The following is a 23,402-nucleotide window of genomic DNA, read 5'->3' as shown; positions in this document are numbered from 1 at the left end:
GCAAATGAAGATGAGACCAAAGTCCAGACTTGAGTTGACCAGCCCAGACACTCTCTCTTAACCCTTTTTTCCTTTCAGTCTCTCTTCCAGCTGCCGGAATTTCGTAGGCTGGTCCTTAGTTATTCTCTCCCGCAAAGCATGCTTGAGAATTGTCGAAGTCGCAGTGTAAGTTCTCCTGGAAACGCCTGGCTCTTCCAGGGATTCTGGCCGTTTGTATTGGTGACTATAATAACTGACTTGCTGCTTGTAGACAAGGGTGGGAAATTGCTCTTGAGGATAATCAGTTATTACAGAAATGGTTGAAAGTTTCTCCTATAACTTTTCTCAAAAACTAGGAACTGCAGAGAGAGTGGAAAATCTGTGCCTTGTTAATCTGTTTTAGTGACTCCAGAAATTCAGGACTTGTTTTCTCTCAGTCTCCCCCATACCTCCCCTTAAAACCCCAAGTCTCTAGCGAAAGTCTGAACTTCAGAATATTAGAGTACAGCTTGGCCTTCTTATTCTAGATGCCATATTACTTCTGGCACCTCTCCTGAGCCCAGATTTCACACTTTGAGGAACCATTGCAAATCCTTCAGTTCTCCCATGTACTTGACTCGTGATCAGATCTGCTTTCAAGAAAGATCCTTGCATCATGGCGAAGGAGATATGGGTTCCTAACACAAGTTGGTCTCTTATGAGACTGTCCATTATATTAACGTTCCTTGTGCTGGCGCTGTTAATTTACCTCTTCATATATGTGTCCTACTTTTATTGAGCAGTAGACTATTGTGCTCTCTTCTTTTCTAGGAAAAGAGAAATATTGCATTCATGCAGGAACTTCAGTGTCTCTTTGCTTTAATGCTGGGGACACATCGTAAATTTGTAGACCCCACTGCATCACTGGAACTTTTAAAAGGCGCATTTAAATCAGCTGACGAACAGCAGGTAAAATGGATACAATGCCTCTTGGCTTTCTCCAGAACAGCCCTAATAAAGATATAAACAGTCATGTTTCACTTAATGCCCTGCTACTATAATTCCAAACGCTTGCCTGTCTGTGTTTCACCTGACAAGTTTGTGTAAAACCCCCTCTTAAAGATCCATGACAGTGAAAGGCACGTGCATACCAAAAAGACAGTTAAATAGCCAATGTGAAATTTGTCCCTTCACTGCTATCGGAGTTGCTGTGGGGGACCACCGGATTTGGAACTTGATTTCTTCTCCATGTCCCCAGCATAGTTTCCTCTGACTTAGTGCAGTGCTGGATAAAGTGTTCATCTTTGACCTAGAATAGTGGTAATAACACCTAGCTTGTATAGCTCGTTCACATGGTTAGAGATACCACAATAGTTTTGTGAGTATATTTGAACAAGTGTGAGATTTTAATAAAACCTGCTTCTATCAAAGCCTTTTCTTGATAGAATCTTTCACTCTCCAATTTCTGGCTCTCTTTTAGCAAGATGTGAGCGAAGTCACACACAAGCTTCTGGATTGGCTAGAGGATGCATTCCAGCTGTCCGTGAATGTAAAGTGAGTTGTTATCGTTTGGGTTGTTTTTACTTACTGCCCAGAAAAATAGATTTATAATTAGACTGTTTGGCTAATAGATGCTAGAGTTTAAATTAATATTTTAGGCAAACCAAGAAACCATTTCTTCACTGCAGCAGTCAGGATAATCCCTTTTCAATAATATTCAGCATTCTGTGTTTGCATCAGCATTTCTTGCCTAGATAGGTGCTTTTATTTGATGCGATTGTGACCTACAGAGTACATAAGTTTTTATGGAACTCTTCAACATGGATTATTCACCAGGTAATAAACTCTATATTGTATTGTTTAGAGTTGTTACAGCCGGTGGGCTAAATTCATATTGAATAGTGCATTCATCTGTAGTGTGATAGTTACAATTATAAAAGGTCTTGACATGTACGGGGTCACGCTGTATGAAAAGCATCTGCTTTTTACACTTAAATAACTGTTGATGATTTTTTTAAGTGCAGAAGAGTAATTTTTTTGTCTGTACGGATAAACTGGTTTGTTTAAAATGCATAACTTGAGTTCTGAGTGCAAACTTATCCAGAACCAGCAATTATGGGTTAGAATAGAGGTCAAGTGTCCAGGACTCCTGGGTTGCAATCTTGATTCTGACACTGGCTTACTCTGTAACCTGATCTAGGCAAGTCACTCCCACCTCTGTGTTACCTATCAACATAAATGGGATGATGATATTTACAGAAGCATCTTGGGATCCTTCTAAAGGCACTTTCAAAATGTAGTGTATAATTATAAGTATTACTACAAATTGATGGCTTTCTCTTCTTTTGGTTTGTTTGTTTTTAGGCACAAAGCCCAAGGCTGAGGTTTAGCTGTTAAATTTAAGTCCATTTTAATACCTTGTGGCCTTTAAATAAAAAAAAAAGGGCAGCATATGTAATATTTATTAATTGAGGAACTACCTATTCCCTCATAGCTTGGGTTTGGGGCCATGTTTGCTGCCTTTTCCTCCAGTTATATTAATGTTGGTTATATTTTGTTGATGCCATCAAAATAAAAATTCTAATATATATGTATTCTTGTGAAGGCAAGTGTAACTCACCCATATGCTCCCTTTCTGTCTAACAAAATGCGTACACTCTCCTTTTGAAAACAGCAGCCCTCGAGACAAATCAGAAAATCCAATGGTGCAACTCTTCTATGGGACTTTCTTGACTGAAGGGGTCCATGAGGGTAAGTTAGAGATTTTTGGTTTTACATTTAACTCTTTTTCTGAGTGGTTTGATTGTTGCTGTAGTGTAGATCTATGATATGATTTGTGACATTGTGTGTTGTTGCAGTTTCTTGGTGAGATTGTCTGGTTCTTCGCTATTACAATAGGCATACAGATTAGATTATCTTTATATAGTTGTCCTAGTGCCGGTGAATATAATGTAAAGTCTGTTCTCCAAAGGGTAGTATCCTCTATTAAATACTCACTGTCATGAGCATAGATTTGTAAAGGGTCTCACCTCTAGAGAAGATGAGCCAAAGGGGCCTAATTTCTCTACTTTGATGATGTGTCTAACCTGCCTGCCCGATGAAAGATCTTGGGTGATTTGTTGCAAGATCCCGTGGAGTGTTACAAGCTGTTGTTTTGGTAGGAAACATATAGTTGTATATACTAAAATAAGTTAGAGAGCAGAGAGTTTTTGTTGTTGTTTTAAGGTGGTTTATATTTTTTTTCCTTCCCCTTTATTCAGGCAAGACCTTTTCTAAGATAGAGACCTTTGGCCAGTATCCCCTTCAGGTAAACGGTTATCGGAACTTAAACGAATGTTTGGAAGGGGCCATGGTAGAAGGGGAGATTGAGCCACTACCTTCTGATCAATCAGTGAAGTATGGACAAGAGGTTGGTTGCATGTATTATTTGCTCTTCTTCAAAGGCTGCAGTCAATGTAGTGGACGGAGGTCCTATTGTATCCTGGTAACTTAAAATGGTGACTGTAAAAATTCCCTCTTCACCAAATGTAAAACATTTCGTGGTCAGTCTGTTAAATGTACATTAATGTTAAATGTGAGTTGATATCTAAGCCACCAAGCCCTAGTTTATTTGTAAAGACCTTGTTGTCCAATGTAACTTACTCCAGGAGTTTACCCTTTTAAAAAGGCGCCTGCTTCTGATGTGTAAGTGTGATAAAGTCTCTCTCTTTCTATTGAAGCCTACCTGTACCTGAGTAGGGGAGAACCACTGCCTCCATATTTTCGGAGGGTAAAAGTACAGTGCTTAACTCTATGGTATGCCATTTGGAATTTGTATTTTTTTCTCCCTGTTATAGTGTTCATTTTTCTCTCTCGTTGTAACTCTTAACCTTCTGCCTGTGCTGATTATTTTTTTCCTTTTTTTAATTACTCAAATCATGAGCCAATCATAAACTGCTTAACTTTGTGACAAAGTAAAAGGTTAAGATACACACATTGCATTCAGCCTCACTTTATAGATAAAAGCAATGGGAAAATTAGACGACAGAGAAGGTCAACTAAAATGATGGAAGGATTCATGTGATGTGAAGGCAGACTGAGGGAAATTAGCCTGTAGGCCATGTTAAAAAGGTGCTGGAAGATAACACTAAAGAGATGTTTGCAAGGGTTGGTGGTAAAAGGGGGAGGAGGAAAAGTTTCACTCATTAGGTGAGTGCCTGAAAGATGAGTTGCAGTGACTTGAATTAAAAAAGAGGTTTGACTTCAGGATGAGCTTGTTTTAAGGCCCATCTAACTTTGGAATCAACTGCCTGATTTTGGTGATTGCTGCTCCTGTGTTAGAGCACACAGACACAGTCGAAGCAGACTTCTGGTAGGATTGGTGTTGTGCAAAATCTTAGACAGTGTGAGCAAGATGGAGTTCAACAGGTGATAGGAGAGGTCCATGGCTTTTAGTTCCTTTAAATGGTTAACTAAAAAGCAGGGGAAAGTGTCTCAAACAAGGAAATAAGCCAAGGACTGTCACTTTTAATTTTAGGAGATGTGATTGGAAAATCTGTGCTCATTAATTTAACTTCCCAGGATATCGTGACTAGAGGACTTCATGATAGGGGATGTGGAAAATAAAGTGCATTTTATCTTTTGAGACCTTAGGTGAGTGTTTTGAAGCCTGATATGCAGCAGGATTAACTAGAAATCTGTGTCTTTACCTTGATAGCAGGTGTATAAACATGTCCCTGCTGTTGTTGGTTATGAGGATGTTTGGTTGACTTTTCTCAAAAGGGTCATGATAAATGGCAGCTTCCCTCTGTCTACATTAATATTGACCCTCACTGACAATATTATTGGTGCATTTTGATTCTGCGGATGAACCGTTGTGTTCTGGCTTTCTGATATGGATCTTTCAGAGCAGTATTATCTTAGTGTACTATCAGGAGCCCACAAGGGGGAGGGTACTGTCTGTCTGGCACTGCGTTAGAATGCATGAAATATTCTTCTGGCAGTGGATGTTAGAAATAGTCTTGAAAGCTGGGAGCCAGGGAAAGTATAAATGCAACTGCGAATAACCTTTTCAATGTAGCATTTAGAGCAACACTCCAAATACTGAGAAGGTGATCTGTTGTCTGTGCCTCTTAAGCTAAAGAGTTTCTGAATAGACCAAGAGAGTAGTTGAGTGCACAGAGATTGGTTAAGGGCTGCTATTTGTTGATGTTCTTTGTGTGCCAGCAGCAATGTGAAGTAACTCTCCCTCTCAGTGGGCCTACAGACATGGTTTCAGTGTAGCATTTGCCAACTTATTCTAAATTTGCTCCTTGACTAGATGGAAGTCTATCAATCTGAGTGCTCTGGGCATCAAATATTGACTTTCTGGATATTATTTAACTATGTTTTGTCTGGTGAAGGTCTAAAATGGAAGTGGAAGTCTTATATTTTGTAAAATTAGGCTTTCTAAATAGCAACTCATGTTGATTTAGTTCACACTTTGTATGTATAAGGGAAGAAAGTTATTGGGGGGGCAGAATTACTTGTTGATATAAAATGTGCCATTCAGCCATCCTCTCAAAACCTGTGCCCTCATTGGGGCATTTCTGTTTGTTACAGCGTTGGTTTACAAAGCTCCCTCCGGTGTTAACCTTTGAACTCTCCCGGTTCGAGTTCAATCAGTCACTAGGGCAGCCAGAGAAGATTCACAACAAGCTAGAATTTCCCCAGATTATTTATATGGACAGGTGAGATTTTACAAGGCTGTTGTATTTCAAAACTGATTCCTCACACTTTGCTCTGTTTTATTCTAACTAGAGAAATAGAGGGGTGGGTGGGTCTGTGGGCAGGGAAATGTTAAAATTTATGCATATGAGAGACAGTGCAGAGCTTAGAGGTATACAAATCTCACTCAGTCACTTTTTTTGGGGGGGGGCACTATTTGTTTAGGTATTTGTACAGCAGTAAAGAGATTATTCAAAAGAAGAGAGAGGAGACGAGGAAGTTGAGGAAGCAAATAGCAGTTCTTCAGCAGAAATTGGAAAGGTAAGCAGCCAACTCCCTCCCCTTCAAGTTGGTGTTTTTCTCTTTAAACAAGGCATGAAATTGAATAAGAGCTATTTGTGTGCAAGAGCTTAATTTAAGTAACACAACAGTTAGTTATTAGTATAACCAGCAGCCACTAGGCATTTATATTTTATAATAAATATGGCTTGCGCATACTATTTTCCTCTCCTTGTAAAATGAGTTGTGTGAGGATTCAGTTAACAGACCTCTGCTGTCTTGCTTCTGTTCTTTAGATACATGAAATATGGCTCTGGCCCAAGCCGCTTCCCATTACCTGACATGCTACAGTATGTTCTTGAATTTGCCAGTACAAAGCTACCTTTAGTTGTTCCCTCTGCTCAGGACTCTCAGATGACTCCTGCACAGTCCCCAGCTGAGAGCTGTGGTCTGAATGAACCTCTGCAGCAAAATAGGTGAGGAAAGAAAAAAGTTTGTTGGCTAAGGAAAGAGCTTTGACCTTTTGAGCTAAAGAGTCCTGGATCATTGCTCCAGGAGCTGTTGTCGTATGGTTCAGTTGTCTAGGCACTCGGGACCTTGGGGATGTGTGGTATGAACACCAACACAGACAGTCCCTGCTTTTGAGTATCCTGCTCCCAGATGGGTGCTACCAATCTGTGCAGATAACACGGCATCCAGTTTGTGCTTTTTTCCTCTCCAGAAACAAAGTCAAACTGCTATGTTTAAGCAGTAATCTTGAGATAAATTATGTGAACTCTTTGCACAGTGTAGTAATCTTTTGTTTTGTTTCATCAACCATTAAAATAGTGCAATACTGAAGTATCACAAATCCACCCACCATGGTTGGCTTGCGCTCTGAATTTAAGCAAGCAAGTAAATGCGTTCTCTGGTAAAATGGGAAGGAATTGTCAGTGCTGTGGATTGTGGCTCTATGCTTCACTGTGGAGTCCTGTAAGAACTCGCGCTTTTACATCACCTCTTGTCTTGGGATCTGGTCCTCTCGGAAGTGACTGCACTACCAAACTGTTCCCTGACTAGTGAATACGTGTAAGCCTGGCATCATCTGGGATGGAAACTTGCTTGTTCAGATCTTGAATATTTTTTTAAAGCATTGTGAACTTGAGTATGCTCTCTGGAAACAGCAGCCTGAATAATGTGTCCATCAATATGTGGCTTTTGCTTCATAGTGTATTAGAAACAGAAAGTACTGAGAACACTGAAGGTGCAGCATCCACTCTGATAAACCCTCCGTCCCAGCCCTCCTGTTTACCAGCAGAAATGCCTGAATGCCCAGCTCCTCGTGTGGTCACTGAGGAGGAGATGAGCCTAGTTAGGACGTGCCTGCAGCGATGGAGGAGCGAGATTGAGCAGGACATCCAAGGTTGGCCTCAAGTATTTATCGTGCATTTCAGCCTTTTGCTAACCTAAATTCCCTCTGGCAGCTTCAACTGTCTAACTCCTGAACCATGCTCCACCCCAGAGGTGGCTGCTTTTCAGCAGTGAGTGTAGCAATAATCCTTAAATGTAATGTGATGTCCAGTATATATACAAGGCCCTGGTCTATCATAAGATAAGCATGCACAACTTTCTATTAACTTCTGTGGTAGTAACTGCATGATTGTATCCGAGGGCAGGCAAGGGCCTATGTTCTGATTACCTCTGTACTCCCATGTGTTTGGAGTGAAGGGGGCACTATCTAAACAAAGCTGATGATCTGTGTTGTTGTTCTCAATAGATCTGAAGGACTGTATTACCAGAATCAACCAATCCATTGGTCAAATGTATGGTGACCCTGTCCTCCGTCAGGTAGGAAGTGTGGCTTTGTTAGGTTTTCATAGAGGGGCTCATTAAAATGATATAGTGCTGCTGGTGTGTGCCTATAGGTCACATTAATATTAGGGAAGTTGCACGCATGTACGTAGGAAGGGGTGGGTGTCTAAATGTTTTGCCAAGTTCGCTTTGAAACGAAACACATGCCTTTCTGAGGAGGGAAATAACTTACTTAAAATGGTGTTCTTAGTAGGTGACTAATAGGATCCATGAACCTAAAAACAAACTGAACATAATGCATTTAATATAATCTTAGATAAACACTTGTCACTGTCAGTTTCTCCCATTAGCACTTGGGCACCTGCACATGCTAAGATGAATTTTGTAGAGTCATAAATATCTGGATTAGTCAAAGACCCTGAAGGATGAACTCCCTATGTCACTGCAGGGTAGTCATGCTCTACTATGTTTACCAGTTGAACAATGCCCATTGTATAATGTGAAATCCAAGTTGTTGGTGGTCAGTTTACTTTTTCTGCTTTAGCATATTTCAAAAGTTCCCCGGGAAAATTTTGTTTTAAAAAATTTAAGGATTTTCAAGAAATAGTGTGTTTTCCCCCCTAGCTTTCTTGATGAAATCTGAGGTAAACTCTAGCCTTTATTTTGCTGCCCTTTCCCTTTAGTATGTAACAGGTCAGCCCCTTTGTGTGTTCTTGGTTATAGATAGCTGATTTCTTGGTGCAAGATGGCCTGGCTTAGGGCTCAGAATTCTTCTCTCTGCTGATTCACACTTTGTAGTTCTACCTACCTACATGACGTTGCCTTGGTAGATCCCTGATGCGAGATCTCTTGCCCTGCCACTCGGTGACTGGACCTGTTTCAAAGCTTTTGGGGATGGGGCAAGAGGTAGTGTGGGAATGAGCTCTCTTCCAGTTTTCTAGAACCAAGAGTCCAGAAACTCCTCCACTGCCAACTGTCTCATTTCTGTGCTTTTCAGCCTCAGTGGATGCAGAACCTAGTTCTCTCCCTGTATTAGGATTAGAGTTTTAAAAAGGGGATTGTCATTAGCTTTTTCTCGTTTTGTGTTTGGACTTTTTCTCACAATTACATTTTCTGTGCCTGGGGAAAGTGTTCAGATTTCATTACTTCTGTTCTTGACCTAATATTTCTATCAAGTCACCTTCACTGTGGATGCCTTGCAATGTATGACATCTTAGATAGGCAATTGCTCCATCTGCCCACCAGCCAGGAACTGCAATGCCTGTAAATACTGCAAACAAATAATAAAGGCTTTCCAGCAAGAACTGGCCTAGAAATGTGCCTGGATCTTGGGCCCACATAAGCTGGCGGAGACTTTGTCAGACCAAGAGGGCCTTCTAGGTCTTTGCCTGAGAAGTCTCTGATCCATTGGAGAAAGAGCCAGTCATGTGGTTCTGAGTCTGAGCCTGTCTGCAGAAGAACTTCTTGCATCCACCACGGCATGAGGTCTCTGAATCTTTACCTGCGAGTAGAACAGCCAGTTACTGAGAGTCCCAGGCTCTTCTTGGATTCATTTGTTTCTGTATCAAAGAACAGGAAGCATAGGTTGAACAGGCATCTGAAAATTACACACCTGTCCTCTGAATCTGATTCCAGTTATTCCCTAGTGCAGATGACTACCTTACAGCCTATAAGACCAGAGATAATAAGGCTTTAGATATAAGATGCTTAGATCATTTATTGGAACCTGAGTGTTCAAGGAGGATTGGTAGGTGTCCTCAGACTTGTCAGATTCCCAAGATCTGAGAGTGATGAAGTATCCTCTGATCCATGTCACTCAGATACTTTGGGCAGGAAGGACCTGGGGAACTCCTGTCCTGAGTAGACTCTGCAGAGAGGGCTTTATTTTTGGATGGGTTTTGGTTATCAACCTGAACTATTCTATACTCTCTGGTGTGAGAAGGGGGTCTTCGGGTACTGTACTTTGCAATAGGTTCTGTCACCACATAGCAGTGCAGGTAATCGTATAGTTTGGAATTACAGGGGTGTATTCAGAGAATCAAAGCCACTGTAGTAAGTGCATTTTTAAAAATTTATACAACACTTGTGGGATGCTTCTCCAATCTTAGTCCTGAAAACACTTTGTGTGTGCCAGGCACAAGGCTCTGTTAAAGGCAGCCAGGCTGATTGCTTGAGAATTTTTGTTACAGATTTGAATGCAAGGGGGCTTGGCTCCAAGTTCCAATTATCTTTCACCCCAGCAATAGGAACCAGAAGAACTTGTGTCTGGCACATCATGGGTCTCTGGCAAACATTTTAGAAAGAACCTCAGTAGTAAGAAACTCATTAAATAGTTTAGATGAGATATGGTGACTGCCACACATGAAACATGAAATTAGTTTGACAGGTTTGGATACCAGTGGGGTGGTCAGGCTTAGGATTTCATGGTCACACTGGTAGTGGATAGAAGTGTTTTTAAGCTGAGCTCATCAAGGGGAAGGGAATCTGTTTACATCAGGCAGTCGAATGAACGAATGGACAATTTTTAAGCATGTGACAGCTGTGAATGTCTTCATAGATTTTCGATTACTTCATCCATTCAAGATAAGCCCAGAAATCATGTCCATGTGAATTTTCAGGTTCCTTATCGCTTGCATGCTGTCCTGGTTCATGAGGGCCAAGCAAATGCCGGTCACTACTGGGCCTACATATACGACCAGCCCCGGAAGAGCTGGCTCAAATACAATGACATCTCTGTGACAGAATCATCCTGGGAAGAACTGGAGAGAGATTCATATGGAGGCCTGAGGAATGCCAGTGCCTATTGTCTGATGTACATCAATGATAAGCTGTCCCACTTTGTTGCAGGTACTAGAACCAAAGCTACAGGTAGAACTTAGTCACTTGTGTGGTGTGTGTTGCCTTCGTAGCATTGAATGCTCATTAACCTGCTCAACACCGCTGTGACACTAGTAAGTGTTATCCCTGCTCTGTGGATGGGGAAGCTGTGACAGCGGGGGGTTCCATGGCCAAAGAGGGAGTTGGAAGCAAAATGGATATGTGAAGTGAGATAAAAATGAGATGCTCCCTGTCTTGTGCTTGATTCACCAGCCCAGGTGAGCGCTTGTTCCGACCTTTTGGGATGATACTAAAGTATTGTTTCATATAGCTTGGTTAATGCAGGCTTATAGGAATTGCCATACTGGGTCAGCCCCCTTGTCCATCTATCCTAGTATCCTTGTCTTGCTGACAGTCGCCAGACCAGGTGCTTCAGAGGAAGGTGAAAGAAACCTTGCAACAGGCATATGTGGGCTAATCTGTCCCCCATTAAATTGAGGATGTCCTAATCCCTAATTGTTGGAGATTGTCTTAACCTCATGCTTCAGGGTTTTTCTTAGGCCTGGTCCATACTAACCCCCCATTTCGAACTAAGGTACGCAAATTCAGCTACGTTAATAACGTAGCTGAATTCGAAGTACCTTAGTTCGAACTTACCGCGGGTCCAGACGCGGCAGGCAGGCTCCCCCGTCGATGCCGCATACTCCTCTCGCCGAGCTGGAGTACCGGCGTCGACGGCGAGCACTTCCGGGATCGATCCCAGAAGATCGATTGCTTTCCGCCGGACCCAGAGGTAAGTGTAGACCTATCCTTAGCATTAACTGTAACTATTCTTCTTGTCCATATAAATGTCCAGTCCTGCATTTGTCTTTGTGTTTCAGTTGGCCTGTATTCTGGCATTCTCATTGTGTCCGTGTACAGTCGGCAAATCCTTTATAAGATCAAACAGAATGTTTCCTACTTTGGCCTGGCCATTTACACACCCTGCTCTTTGTTTTGGCTTCTGATAGATAGTGGTAGCATAATATACACAGCACACCCAGTGCATGTTGCTTATGCAGCGTATCGTCCCTTCTGTGCCTGAGATGAATTATCCCTAATGATAACTGATCCTTGTAATTGTGTGTTTACAATGCATGAGCGTGTAAGCAGCTACTTGCATCGTACAGCTGTTGGCCATCTAGAAGAGCCTAATAATTTCGTACATGGCTCATTTTGATATAATAAAAGCAAACAATACAGCAATAGTCATTGCAGAATCTAGCTAATGGGAATGAGGAAGCTGAAACAAGTTCTTGTTTGTCTTCCTAGTGCTCTGACTTTTCAGTTTCTAAACTGAACCCATCCTATGCTTTTAATGAGACTTCATATACATTTAGTGCTTTTAAAGACCCTTGTACTTTTAAGTATTTTTATAAAGGAAAGAATCTGGGATAGGGCATTATCATTCGGTATTAGATACACTCCTCATTATATTTTTTCTTAAGTGGTACTATAGAGCTGAAATACCATTATTAACCAGTGTCCCATTATGCCTAGATATTTCAGTACCTGTATAAAATCACTCACTACCTGGAATCCTTGCAGTTTTGTACCCCTCAGTTTCATGTAGTGGTTGAAGTGTGGAGTTTTAAGCTGAACTCCAAGTTTTCTGGTTATTGTCATTTTAAGCCCCATCTGTAGCATTATGGTAGCCTTTGGTAAAGAGAAATCTATGCCCTCTCTCAGCCCTGGTCGTTACTTCAAGAGGGTTTACCGAGCCCAGGTGCGCCATGCAGAAATGTACCTTTCTATGGTTAGTTATTGTTTGGATTACTATAGTGCATAGGAGCACTAGTCATGGACTAGGACCCCATTGTGCTAGGTTCTGTGTAAACACAGAACAAAAAGACGGCCCCTTGCCCAAAGAGCTGACCATCTACCATCTTCTTGTACTTGTTTATGGAGCATCCTGAATTCAAATTCCAGGAAAAAATATTCGTTTCCTTCTTTATTTTTCCAATCCATTTGATCAGTCTTCCTTAACGTTTCTAGATATTCCTCGTTTGCGGCAGTATTATCTTGCTGCTGTGTGTTTCATTGCTAACAAAAAATCTTGCTTTTCTGCAGATGCTGCTGCTGATGCAGAAACGGGACAGTTTCAGAAAGAAGTAGAACTTCTGCCACCTGAACTCCAGAATTACATACAAGAAGACAACTGGAGGCTTGAACAGGAGGTGGAGGAATGGGAACAGGAGCAGTCCTGCAAGATCCCTCAGATAGAGCCTTCAGCTACTTCTGAATCTCAGGATTTCACTTCTGAATCAGGACAAGGTAACACAAGATCAGTGTGTTATCAGATCACGTTCCGTGTCTCTACAATAACTTCCCTGCAATAAATTTCACCATTATCGGAGCTTTTCATAACAATTTTGAACGCTTGGGGAAAGCTACCAACTAAACTCAGTTGCTGAATTCCCATCATATCAGCAGGAAAAAGCTAATGTTCGATCATGCATAGCTAAAGACATGCCATCAAGTTTGATCATATCCTGTTTTACAGTCAGTGCCTGGCAATGATCTAATCTCAATTTGATTTAATTATATTAATAATTTGTGTGTTTATTGTAGAACATTGACGTGTTCACCTCTTGAGTGGGAGACCACTCATTACAGCAGTCCTTTTTCGTGTGAGTCTCGTTGAGATTCACAAATGTGGTTGTGTGTAATATTGCCATTGAAGTGCAGTCATGCTGTTTAATGGTACACAGCAGCGTTTCATGTTTTAGGACAGGAGGTGAGGAAGAACCTCTTGAAAGTGCAGGGAGATAGTTAGTTAATTAATTCGTCTCCTTGGGGAATTAAATTTCAAACTCCAGAATCAAATGTGATGTAAAACTAGGGTTGTGCATCACCGTTTACCAAATGATACAGAAATCTCTCCTCAAATAAGGTTTTCTGCCATGTATAGTCCAAAATTCTGTCCTCTGAGGCCACAAAATTATTTTTCTGACCAGCAGAATGTGTGACATACTGGCCCTTGAGCTCAGGGTCTGTTGAGCTGTGTACAAAAACCTTAGGTCCTAATCTGCTAGAGCACTTAATTCATAGATTCATAGATTCTAGGACTGGAAGGGACCTCGAGAGGTCACCGAGTCCAGTCCCCTGCCCGCATGGCAGAAAAATGTAATGGAGATATCCCATCTCCTAGAACTGGAAGGGACCTTGAAAGGTCATCGAGTCCAGCCCCCTGCCTTCACTAGCAGGACCAAGTACTGATTTTGCCCCAGATCCCTAAGTGGCCCCCTCAAGGATTGAACTCACAACCCTGGATTTAACAGGTCAATGCTCAAACCACTTGGCACATCCCTCAGCCCACGCCACTTAAGCATGTGTTTAACTTTAAACATGAGTAGTGCCATTGATTTCAATTTGACTACTTGTGTGATGAAGTGCTTTGCGCGATCGGGTCTTTTAGGGTACGTCTACACTGCAGCTGGGAGCAAACCTTCCAGCCCAGGTAGGCAGATTCATGCTAATGGAGTGCGAGCTAGTGTACTAAAAATTGCAGGGCAGATGTTACAGCTCTGGCGGAGATTTGCGCTAGCCACCCAAGCTCAGGGGGTCAGGTAAACTTGAGAGCCTAAACTGCTGTCCGAGCCACAACATCCACACTGCTATTTTTAGTGTGCTAGCCCGAATCTGTCTCCCTGGGCTGGGAAGCTTGTTTGCAGCTGTAGTGTAGATGCACCTTAATAGAGTTTAATGACCTGCCATTTGAAATGTTGACTTTTCTGGAATGTTACCCAAGAGTTGAGTTGTGTGTGAGGAAAACTGAGCTGGCGCTTCCGTAACAAAGGAGGCTGCAACCAGTGACAATGTTATAGAAGGTGGAATTGCATGGGAAGGACATTGGTCACTGTGCCTGGTAAATACTAAGGTAAAGTACCATGCAGCCATCCTATTTACCATTTTTCTGTCTTCCATTTGGATTTGTACCTTCCTGGTGCCATTACTGAATGTTAACATCTCTCTGAATTTCCAATCAGACCAGTCCTCAGGCTGTGAACACAGCATACGCTCGCTGTCCTCCGAACATGCCAGGATTGCAAAGGACCAGACTGCCCAGGCCATTGCAAATACAGCTGATGCCTATGAGAAGAATGGTGTAGAGGCTGCTCTGTGTGAGGTGAGAACTCTGGAACGTGGCCCCTGAAGCAGCCCGCTGTTTTTGCATCTCTGTGTTAACAAACCTCTTTCTCTCTCACTTGCTTATAATTCTGCAGCACTGCTGCATTTAACCCAATCCCTTTCTACTTTCCTCTTTGGTTTTGGTTTTCTCTTTGTTTCTTATTCTCTTTCTCCTCTTTCTGCTGCCACAGCCAAAGGAGGCAGAACCAACGAAGACCCAGCTGAGAGAAACAGCCCTTACAGTTCAGTCAGAACAGCAACAAGATGCTAAAGGGACAGAGTCTGCTGCCCAGCCTAGCTCACAGGTCTCTGAAGTGGAGATCCCCAGAGTGGGGAAGATTCTGGTTAGATCTGATGCAGATGGATATAATGAGGAGGTACAGAGCCCAGTGCAGGAGCTAGCTATTTTTCTGGCATTAATCTTTGCAATTGTGGGTTGCTTTGGGGCTTTCTGAAGATTTGTGGTGAGTAGTGGTTTTGACATGAAACTGTGTAGTTCAAGTATATTTTTCCCTCTGTAGTAAGCAAAGAGGTTGGATCCAATCGTTTAGCAATTTACTTTTTAAAACTATTTGAAAAGTCTGAAAAGTGACTCTGTAAAAACACACACTCATCTTCTTTTTTAAGTCCTCTTCCTCTCCTTCCTTTCCTTCCTGTCACTCATATCTAAGGTGTTTCTAGGGCGCCTGGCTTCACAAGGAGGTTTTTGTACTTTTTTTTTTCACCCAGTAGTCAATGGCTTTGATTCTATTTTTCGCATAAGCATCATAATTGTCAGCTGACAATGTCATACAGTCAATGCCATGTGACTTTTCCAGTCACAGGTCCTGTATTTGATGCTGGCAATTGAAAGAGCCCCATTATGAGGCTCAGTATACCACATCAGACACCTTAAAAATGTTCAGAGTCTTTTTTCTAAGTATAGTTGCACATCAGCTACACAAATCTGTCTGCAAGAGAACGAATGTGTTCAGACAATTAGTTTCCAGGGGCATTTTTAGGGTTTGGTGTGGGTTTAGCATTGTCCTTTGCATAAAGCAGTATTTATGTTTTGTCTCAAGGATTTTATCAATGCAATAGCTCCATCTGTTGAGCTGGATGTGACCTGATTGCATTAAATATACACTTGTGTTGTAATGGTAGGACAATGGAATGCTCTGCCTCAGGCATTGCTCTCATGTTAAATGGTAGTTTTGCAAGGTTCTCCCCAGTTATGTTCCGTGTGCTCTGTATTTTCACTTACTGATGACTTTGGGGGGAAGAGAGTGCAGGAGGAGTAGTTGGGGTGGCACAGCGAAGGGTTCAAACATCTATAGCAGCATGGGCCGTGCATGCAAGAGTTGGACTTGCACATAATGACAATAAACTTAAATTTGTAGTCAAATGGCAGCTCTGGGTTGTCCCATCTCCATTCAGATCTGGACAACTTTTCTTTAAAACTTTACCTTTTTTGTACTTTTTTCTTGTATATCTACAGCTTTTCTTCTATTCCTCTCTGTTCTTGTGTGTGGGTTTTTTGTTGTTCTTGTGGTAGGTGATGCTTAGCCCAGCCATGCAGGGTGTGATCCTGGCTATTGCTAAAGCCCGTCAGACATTTGACCGGGATGGGTCTGAAGCAGGGCTTGTTAAGGTACCCTTTTATTTTCCTTTTTAAAAATCTCTTAACACACTAGTCTGACGTCTTCAGTGAAAAATGTGTGCTATTTCAACATGTTACAGATGTGAGTTGGCCACTTCTCTCTCTTCCTGTGCAGTTCCTTTTCAGCTAAGTTTTTTTTTTTCTATTCCACGTTTCCGTTTATCCACTCCATTACTTGTACTAAGAGGACTCTATTAAAGAAAGATTGTCAGGCTAAACCCATTACATTTTATAAGCATCCTTTCTTGTGTTACAGATAGCCCCTTAGACTGCAAGAACGGAAAGATTTTCAAAACTCTGATTTGCCTTTCACGTCTCATGCTTGAGCACAAAATTGCACTGTTTAGGTTGCACACAATGTTTTTGTTTAAAACGTATGCACACATACAAACGTTGGAATCTAAGGCAAATAATATAGAAATATTTCTAGTAGTCCTAGGTTTGGGAAAGTCTGTTGTTGCCCCCTTCCCAAGCCTGCATTTTGGGCCAGATTAGACCTAATATTGTCCATTTAAGTGAACAACCCCTCAATGTTTATATCTAACGAAAATGGAGGTGTGGGTGGGCATGTTAGGAAGGTAGTGTAAGTCCAAATCCTGCAAACACCTATGCATGTTTTTATCTTTAGTCACATTAGTCAATGCATCCCTTGAGTAAAGTCAAGCAAGTGCATTTGCCATAGTCTGTTTAAAGCAACAGTTTGAGAGTTAAGAGACCTGAGTTCTTATCTCAACTCTGATCATGACTTGCTGCGGGACCTTGGCCAAATCACTCCACTTCTCTCTCTCCCCAAGTGCAAAAATGATACTTCCCATACCTATCTCACAGGAGCTTGTGAGGTTTAATTATGTCTGAAAAGCACTTTGGAGCCCTTGAATGGAAGGTACTGTATAAGTGCTCAATATAATTATCACCAGAAAATAAAAATTAAATTTTAATCATAACCAGGCCATATGTGGTGTGTAATTAAATTTGGGCCATAAATGTACACACTTACTGTAGGAATTTCTGTAAAATATGTCCTCCTAAGCTTATGCAATGGGAAGAGGGACTAGAAAAAGGTAAATATTGTAAATATTCCTGAACAGAGAGCGGGTCATTGCTAGTTTGGGCTAGATATTGTAGAGAAACAAACAACTGAAGTTAAATAAAAAGAGGGCTTAGGAAAATTCACTCATTCTACCATCCAATTGGCTTCCGGTAGTCCTAAATCACACCGGTGACTTCCTGTAATTGCAATTGAGAACGAACATCGGACGGGGCTTTTGGTTTACTGACTATCATGTATTATTGGTCAGAGTAACATTTTGCCAGCTGCATTCTTGTTCCTCTCACATTGTAACAAAGGTTTGAGATGTCTCTAAAGAGTTCCTTAAAATGAGCACTTGGACTGGGATCTTCAAAAATGCCTAAGAGAGTTAGGCACCCAACTCCATTGAAAGTCAGTGGAGCCAGTGCCTACCTCCCTTGGGTTCTCTTTTTAAAGGTGATGTTTTTGCTTAAGGCATAGATTGATATGATTCGGCCATCTTTATAAAGTGGAGATGGTATATTGTTTGGGTGGAGATGTGCTATGACTTGGTATAGAAAATCCTCTAAGAAACCTGGCTAGTGTGTCTTGCTCACATGCTCAGGGTCATACTGATCACCTTTTTTGGGGGGAAATTTCATTTCTGACCCCAGCCAGCCTGGCAGGGACCTTTGGGGATTTTTCGCTTTTTATTGCGTTATGGGGTGTGGTTTGCCTGCTGGTATCTTCTGAGCCTATCTCACCTAGTCAGTTCCCTGCCATCAGAGGGGCCTTGGGCATTGGTGGCACCTCGGTCTCTCCTGTTCTCTGCCTGTAGCACACAACAGTGTAGTCTCTTGTAGTTAACTGAAGTTACTGGGCTCAGCATAGGGTTATCCAGAGGATATATAATGGCATATCACATACAGGAGGTCACACTAGACAATCTCATGGTCCCTTCTGGCCTAAAACTAATGGAAGATGCCCTAAGCAATTGCCAGCTAATGTAAGTAGCAGTTAGACATCTCTGCACCGAATCCTGTCAAGTTACAGGACAGTTATAGCCTTGTAATCAACCTTTCCACTGCAGGTTTCAAATTCAGTGTGCAGCACTAATAAAGAATAGGCATTTAGCATTTGCTTGACTTTGATAGGCATTCCATGAAGAGTACTCCAGACTGTATCTGCTGGCCAAAGAGACCCCAACCCCTCACAATGACCCCCGGCTGCAACACGTGCTCATCTACTTCTTGCGGAACAATGCTCCCAAGCAGGTAGTGGAGCGGACCCTCCTGGAGCAGTTTGCAGATAGAAACCTCAGCTACGATGAAAGGTTTGTGCCAGGGGATCCACTATCATGACTTTCTGATTTGGGATTCTGTAGCTTCGCCATTCTCTAATGTCTCTCTCTGTTGCACTGAGCAGGTCAATTAGCATTATGCAAGTAGCACGAGCTAAGCTGAAGGAGATTGGCCCTGATGATGTGAATATGGAGGAGTATAAGGTAAGGGACTCGAACTTTTTCCTTTTCTCTAATGCCTTAGTGCTGGAGGTGTCCCAAAGCAGTGAGCAAGATAGTGGCAGTGCATTGACTGTGCAAACAAACACAGCAACTATTACATACCCATTGGTAATGTTATATAGTTAGAAGCATTAGGAGCTGTTTCCTGAGGCGTTCTGACTAGGACACAGGGGTTTCAGTTTAGCCCTATCCCTTTTGAAAGGTGCTGTGGGATCTTTAACTTGCTCCTGGAACAGTCAGTCTATAGGATCAGAATGGGAGCTGGGAGCTGTGTAGCTAACCTCTTCCCCCGCACCTCCCAACAGATCATCAGCTGTTTGTGTTTTCACACTTGTTCTAGAGGACTCATTCGGTGCTCCCAGTTTGGAGTTAAACATTGCCAGAGACTCCTCTGTCTTGGTGAATGTGTTCTTGAGCTGTATGGGGAAGCAAAGGGGATGTTGAGAACTTGCCCCCAGTTCGAGTGAGCTCATGTTCCATGTAAGAGCTCTCCGTGCCAGAGGCTGAATGAGCTAGCATACCAGGTTTTGCTGGGGGTGGGGGACTTGTCCCAGACGTACGGGTACATGAAAGCATGTTATTGACTAACCTGTAATATTCCCTGTTACCCTAAACAGAAATGGCATGAAGACTACAGTTTATTTCACAAGGTGTCTGTTTACCTGCTGACAGGGTTGGAACTCTACCAGAATAGAAAGTAGGTTTAATTTAATTATATTTACATTTTGGCTGAAGCTATGGGGTAACTGATACCTAAAAGCGCCTGCTTCTCTGCTAGCACCCCTTGCTCCTGACATGTAGCACCCTATGTATTGCAATTTGGGGACCCTTGTGCTTTTCCCAAAGTACTTGATTCCTGACCTGCCAGTACTCCTTGCTGTACAGGCTCAGAGCTGACCTTGAGCCAGAGTGTAACTATTGTGCTGAGTTAATAAGTGGATTTGTGATATGGCCTCTTACACAGTTCCCAGCTTGTTTTCCACGAGCGGAACTTTGCATTCTGGTCCTTAGAGAGGATTTAGCGCACTAACTGCCTTTACTTGGCTCTCGGGAAAGTTGGGTGAAAATGAAACTCTCATTGTGTTTGAAAACAATTTGACTCCTACATAGAAACAGAGCTCCCTGGAACTTTGAACTGAAAAGCTGGGCTTTTCCCCCCATACTGCAAGCAGTATACCGTATAGACAGCTGTATGGAGAAAGAACATTCCTTTTCAAAGAGGAGTTCAGTATTTCAGAATTTGGTTTGTTCCAGTTCGGAATGTAAACTAAAAGTTTTGGAATTCTCAAGCCCTAGCTCTGAGAGAGCTTGCTCGGCAGGCTGCCCTGGCGCCACGGAAACCCTGGGGTCCCCGACTCTCAGGCAGGGCCGGCTCCAGGCACCAGCCCAGCAAACAGGTGCTTGGGGCGGCCAAGGGGAAGGGACGGCACGTCGGGCTGTTCGGCGGCAATTCGGCGGCGGGTCCCTCTCGAAGGGAAGCACCTGCCGCTGAATTCCTGCCGAAGAAGAAAGCAGTGCAGTGGAGCTGCTGCCGGAGTGCCGCAGATCACAATTGCGATCGTGGCTTTTTTTTTTTTTTTCCCCGCCGCTTGGGGCGGCAAAAACCCTGGAGCCGGTCCTGCTCTCATGTAGTCCAGTAGGTGGGTAAATTGGGAGGAAATCAGGCAGGTCAGGGGGTTCTCTGTCGGAGTTTGGTTTAAATCGAACAGTCTCAAAAAACGTTTAGAATTAGATAACTGGCGAGTTCGGATGAAAACATGTTTCATCAGAATTTTTTCGACCAGCTCTAAATACAACCGTGGAGTCTCTAAAGAAAAATACTGTTCTCCAAACTTCTAAAAGTGTCTTTCATCTCCAAGTTCCCACTGAAACCAGAGGAATTCTAGACCAGAGTCTAAATATTGGGGTTGAAACCAGAAAGCCAAAGCGTCCCTGAGGCATACGGAAAGCTAACCTGCCTAGTGTGGGGGCTGCTCTTGAGAGGTTTGCTGAATGAAAAAGAGAGAAGGGAGCAAATAACACCGTTAAGAAGGTGACGTGTTTGTCTCTGTTGGGGAAGAAGTGGAGAGTCTGGCCTGGGTGGACAGCTTGACTGCAGCTTTTGGACTATGTGGCACCTGGTGTGATGAACTACTAACACCCTTCTCCTTCTCCAAGGTACCAGGAAGCACTGACCTACCTGGTGTATGCCTACCAAAGTAACACCTCCCTGCTCATGAAAGGACCCAACCGAGGGGTGGATGAATCACTGATTGCTTTATACAGAAGAAAATGCCTCTTGGTTTGTATCTTACTGAGTCTTAAATTGAAAGTGAACAATCTCAGTGGTAGACTGGTCAGCCTTAAATACTCCCCCCTTCTAGCTCAGTGATTTCAGCTCACATCTGCACATTGTCTCTTCACTCCAGGTTGCCCAAAGAGACAAATGTATCATGCACCTCCTTACAGACAGGGTACAAGAGCCTGTCATTAAAACAGTCTTTCAGGGAGGGGGTGGATGCCAGCCATTTGCTTTTCACCAAGAGCAATATCGACTCTTCCCTCCCTGTGGGGAGCCAGCGTTGCTTCTTCCTGTGTCACCAGTGGGAGTCTTTTGCCGGGCACTAGGTAACGTGGCTTTCCTTGGGAAAGGAATCAGCAGCAGCAGCCTGAGACTTATTTGTAGTGCCTGCTCCATTACGGCTGCTGAGGGCAGCGTAATGATATCTAAGGCACCTGTTATCATGGCATCTACCCCTTCCCGAGTACCATCACTAATATGAAAATCTAGGAAGCAAAATTCACTGAAGTGATGGAGTTTGGATCTCAGGGAATCCATTTGGTGTTTCTGGATCTGAATCTTAGCGTCTCAAAGCCAAAATTATTTGTATACTTTAGAGCTAATTCTGGAGCAATATGTTCTCTCTGATCTAATCCTTCTAAGGCGGTGGTCCCCAAACCGTGGGGTGTGCCCACATTCGGGGGGGAGGAGGAGGGGGAAGAGTGTGGCAGGGTCTGGGCCAGTCCCCACAAGGGGTGGGGAGGAAGCACCACCCAACCCTGCTCTGCCCCCAGTTCCATTCCAGCCCCGCCCCCAGCTGCAGCTCTTTCTGTGGCTCCGTGGGCCTAGCGGTGGCCTCGATCTTGGCTGTGGCCCCAGCTGCGGCTCCGCTCCTGACCGTGGCCCCAGCTGCGGCTCCGCTCCTGACCATGGTCCCGGCACCAGGCCCTCTTCCAACCTCTACTCAAGTGGGGAGAGGGATGACCACAAAAATTTGGGGACCACTGTTCTAAGGGTTACATTCTCTTGGTGCACACGTCAGCTCCCATTAGTCCGTGTGCATTCCATACATTCCCATCAGCTGGAAGAGTCGTGGGTCATGTGCCGCTTTCCCAGTAGCCTGTTCATGCTCTGAAGTCAGGGCTTTTTCAAATGTCTGTGACCCCTGATTCTCCCACAGAAGCTGAATGACATGGCAGCGGCTTTGTTTGTAAGCCGTGCGGAGGCAGATGTGTTGGAGGGCATTAACATCCTGAATGAGCTGATCATCCCCTGTATGCACCTCATTATCAATAATGACATCTCCAAGGACGACCTGGATGCCATTGAGGTCATGAGGAACCGCTGGTGCTCTTATCTGGGACAAGAAGACATGGATGGTAGGGAATTGCTGACTTGTTTGCTTCCCTTAAAATCCTATGTTCTGAGTGGTCAGGTTGTTCCATAGATCTAAACTACAGAAGGACTTTACTGCCTATTTAAAATCCTTCCTAGCATCTTAGGATTTGCCCTGTATATGTAGCGTGTCTGGGCATTTGTGACTGGACTTAGGCCTGAAAACATGTGCTCATATTTAGAGTGAAATATGTTATAGGACAATTTCATTGTTGTTTGTCCTACAACTACAGAAAATAGATCCCTGACCATTGAAATATAAGAAGTGAATGATTTAAAAATATGTTTCAGAGTAGCAGCCGTGTGGGCTGTAGCCCACGAAAGCTTATGCTCAAATAAATGTGTTAGTCTCTAAGGTGCCACAAGTCTCCTGTTCTTTTTAAAATATGTGACATAGGCACCTTGGTCTCATCTGTTCTTTGTGATCAGTACTTTAACCTACGTTTCAGCCAGACTGATTTCACGGACACACTAACATTAGCAGATTTTGTTGGCTTGTATATGAATGCTCACCTGTAAGATAAGAGATAAAAGGTTCTAAACTGACTGAGTGCATTTGTGCTTCTAAGCATGTAGCTGGCATGTGAGACACTCTGACTTCATGCTGGAAATGAGACATACTGACAGGAACTTTTTCTAGCTGTGTACAGCTTCATAACTACAAATCCATGTACAGTAGCCAAAGGGTTTGAGGAAGGGGTGGGGGAAGCTAGCTGTGTCAAGCTTTGAAGAGGCTTTGCAATGAATTGCCCATTAGACCCAGAGTGTAGTGAGGAGATGCTGGTCATTCTGGGTCTGAATTTCAGTGTTGGATAACTGCGTTTATTCTGCATTTCCTTTCATGTGCCGAAGTTAAGCTGCCATGACTCCTCTCAGC

General features: G+C 43.0%; 1 protein-coding gene across 13 annotated transcripts in view; it reads left to right on the top strand.

Moving 5' to 3' along the window:
• USP28 (ubiquitin specific peptidase 28) overlaps positions 1-23,402 on the top strand; it is a 45,356-nt gene that overhangs the window by 17,987 nt on the left and 3,967 nt on the right. For 3 of the 13 annotated variants that reach the window (XM_005291404.4, XM_065570647.1, XM_005291405.5), the window contains 20 exons: positions 79-165; positions 790-927; positions 1,439-1,512; positions 2,633-2,709; positions 3,219-3,367; positions 5,539-5,666; positions 5,869-5,964; positions 6,219-6,398; positions 7,131-7,324; positions 7,679-7,749; positions 10,332-10,560; positions 12,640-12,843; positions 14,559-14,698; positions 14,892-15,077; positions 16,235-16,330; positions 18,503-18,681; positions 18,774-18,852; positions 19,488-19,567; positions 21,028-21,151; positions 22,311-22,509. In XM_005291404.4, coding sequence (XP_005291461.2) covers positions 79-165; positions 790-927; positions 1,439-1,512; positions 2,633-2,709; positions 3,219-3,367; positions 5,539-5,666; positions 5,869-5,964; positions 6,219-6,398; positions 7,131-7,324; positions 7,679-7,749; positions 10,332-10,560; positions 12,640-12,843; positions 14,559-14,698; positions 14,892-15,077; positions 16,235-16,330; positions 18,503-18,681; positions 18,774-18,852; positions 19,488-19,567; positions 21,028-21,151; positions 22,311-22,509 — 2,710 coding nt within the window. Of the gene's footprint in view, positions 1-78; positions 166-789; positions 928-1,438; positions 1,513-2,632; positions 2,710-3,218; positions 3,368-3,677; positions 3,754-5,538; positions 5,667-5,868; positions 5,965-6,218; positions 6,399-7,130; positions 7,325-7,678; positions 7,750-10,331; positions 10,561-12,639; positions 12,844-14,320; positions 14,450-14,558; positions 14,699-14,891; positions 15,078-16,234; positions 16,331-18,502; positions 18,682-18,773; positions 18,853-19,487; positions 19,568-21,027; positions 21,152-22,310; positions 22,510-23,402 lie in introns of those variants that run through there. The other 10 variants (XM_024109069.3, XM_042851850.2, XM_008172347.4 and 7 more) reach the window with 10 other exon arrangements.

This window comes from Chrysemys picta, chromosome 16, assembly GCF_011386835.1.
Source record: "Chrysemys picta bellii isolate R12L10 chromosome 16, ASM1138683v2, whole genome shotgun sequence".
NCBI classification, from domain to species: domain Eukaryota; kingdom Metazoa; phylum Chordata; order Testudines; family Emydidae; genus Chrysemys; species Chrysemys picta.
Note: the sequence above shows the minus strand (reverse complement) of the source record. Positions and strands in the feature narration are given on the sequence as shown.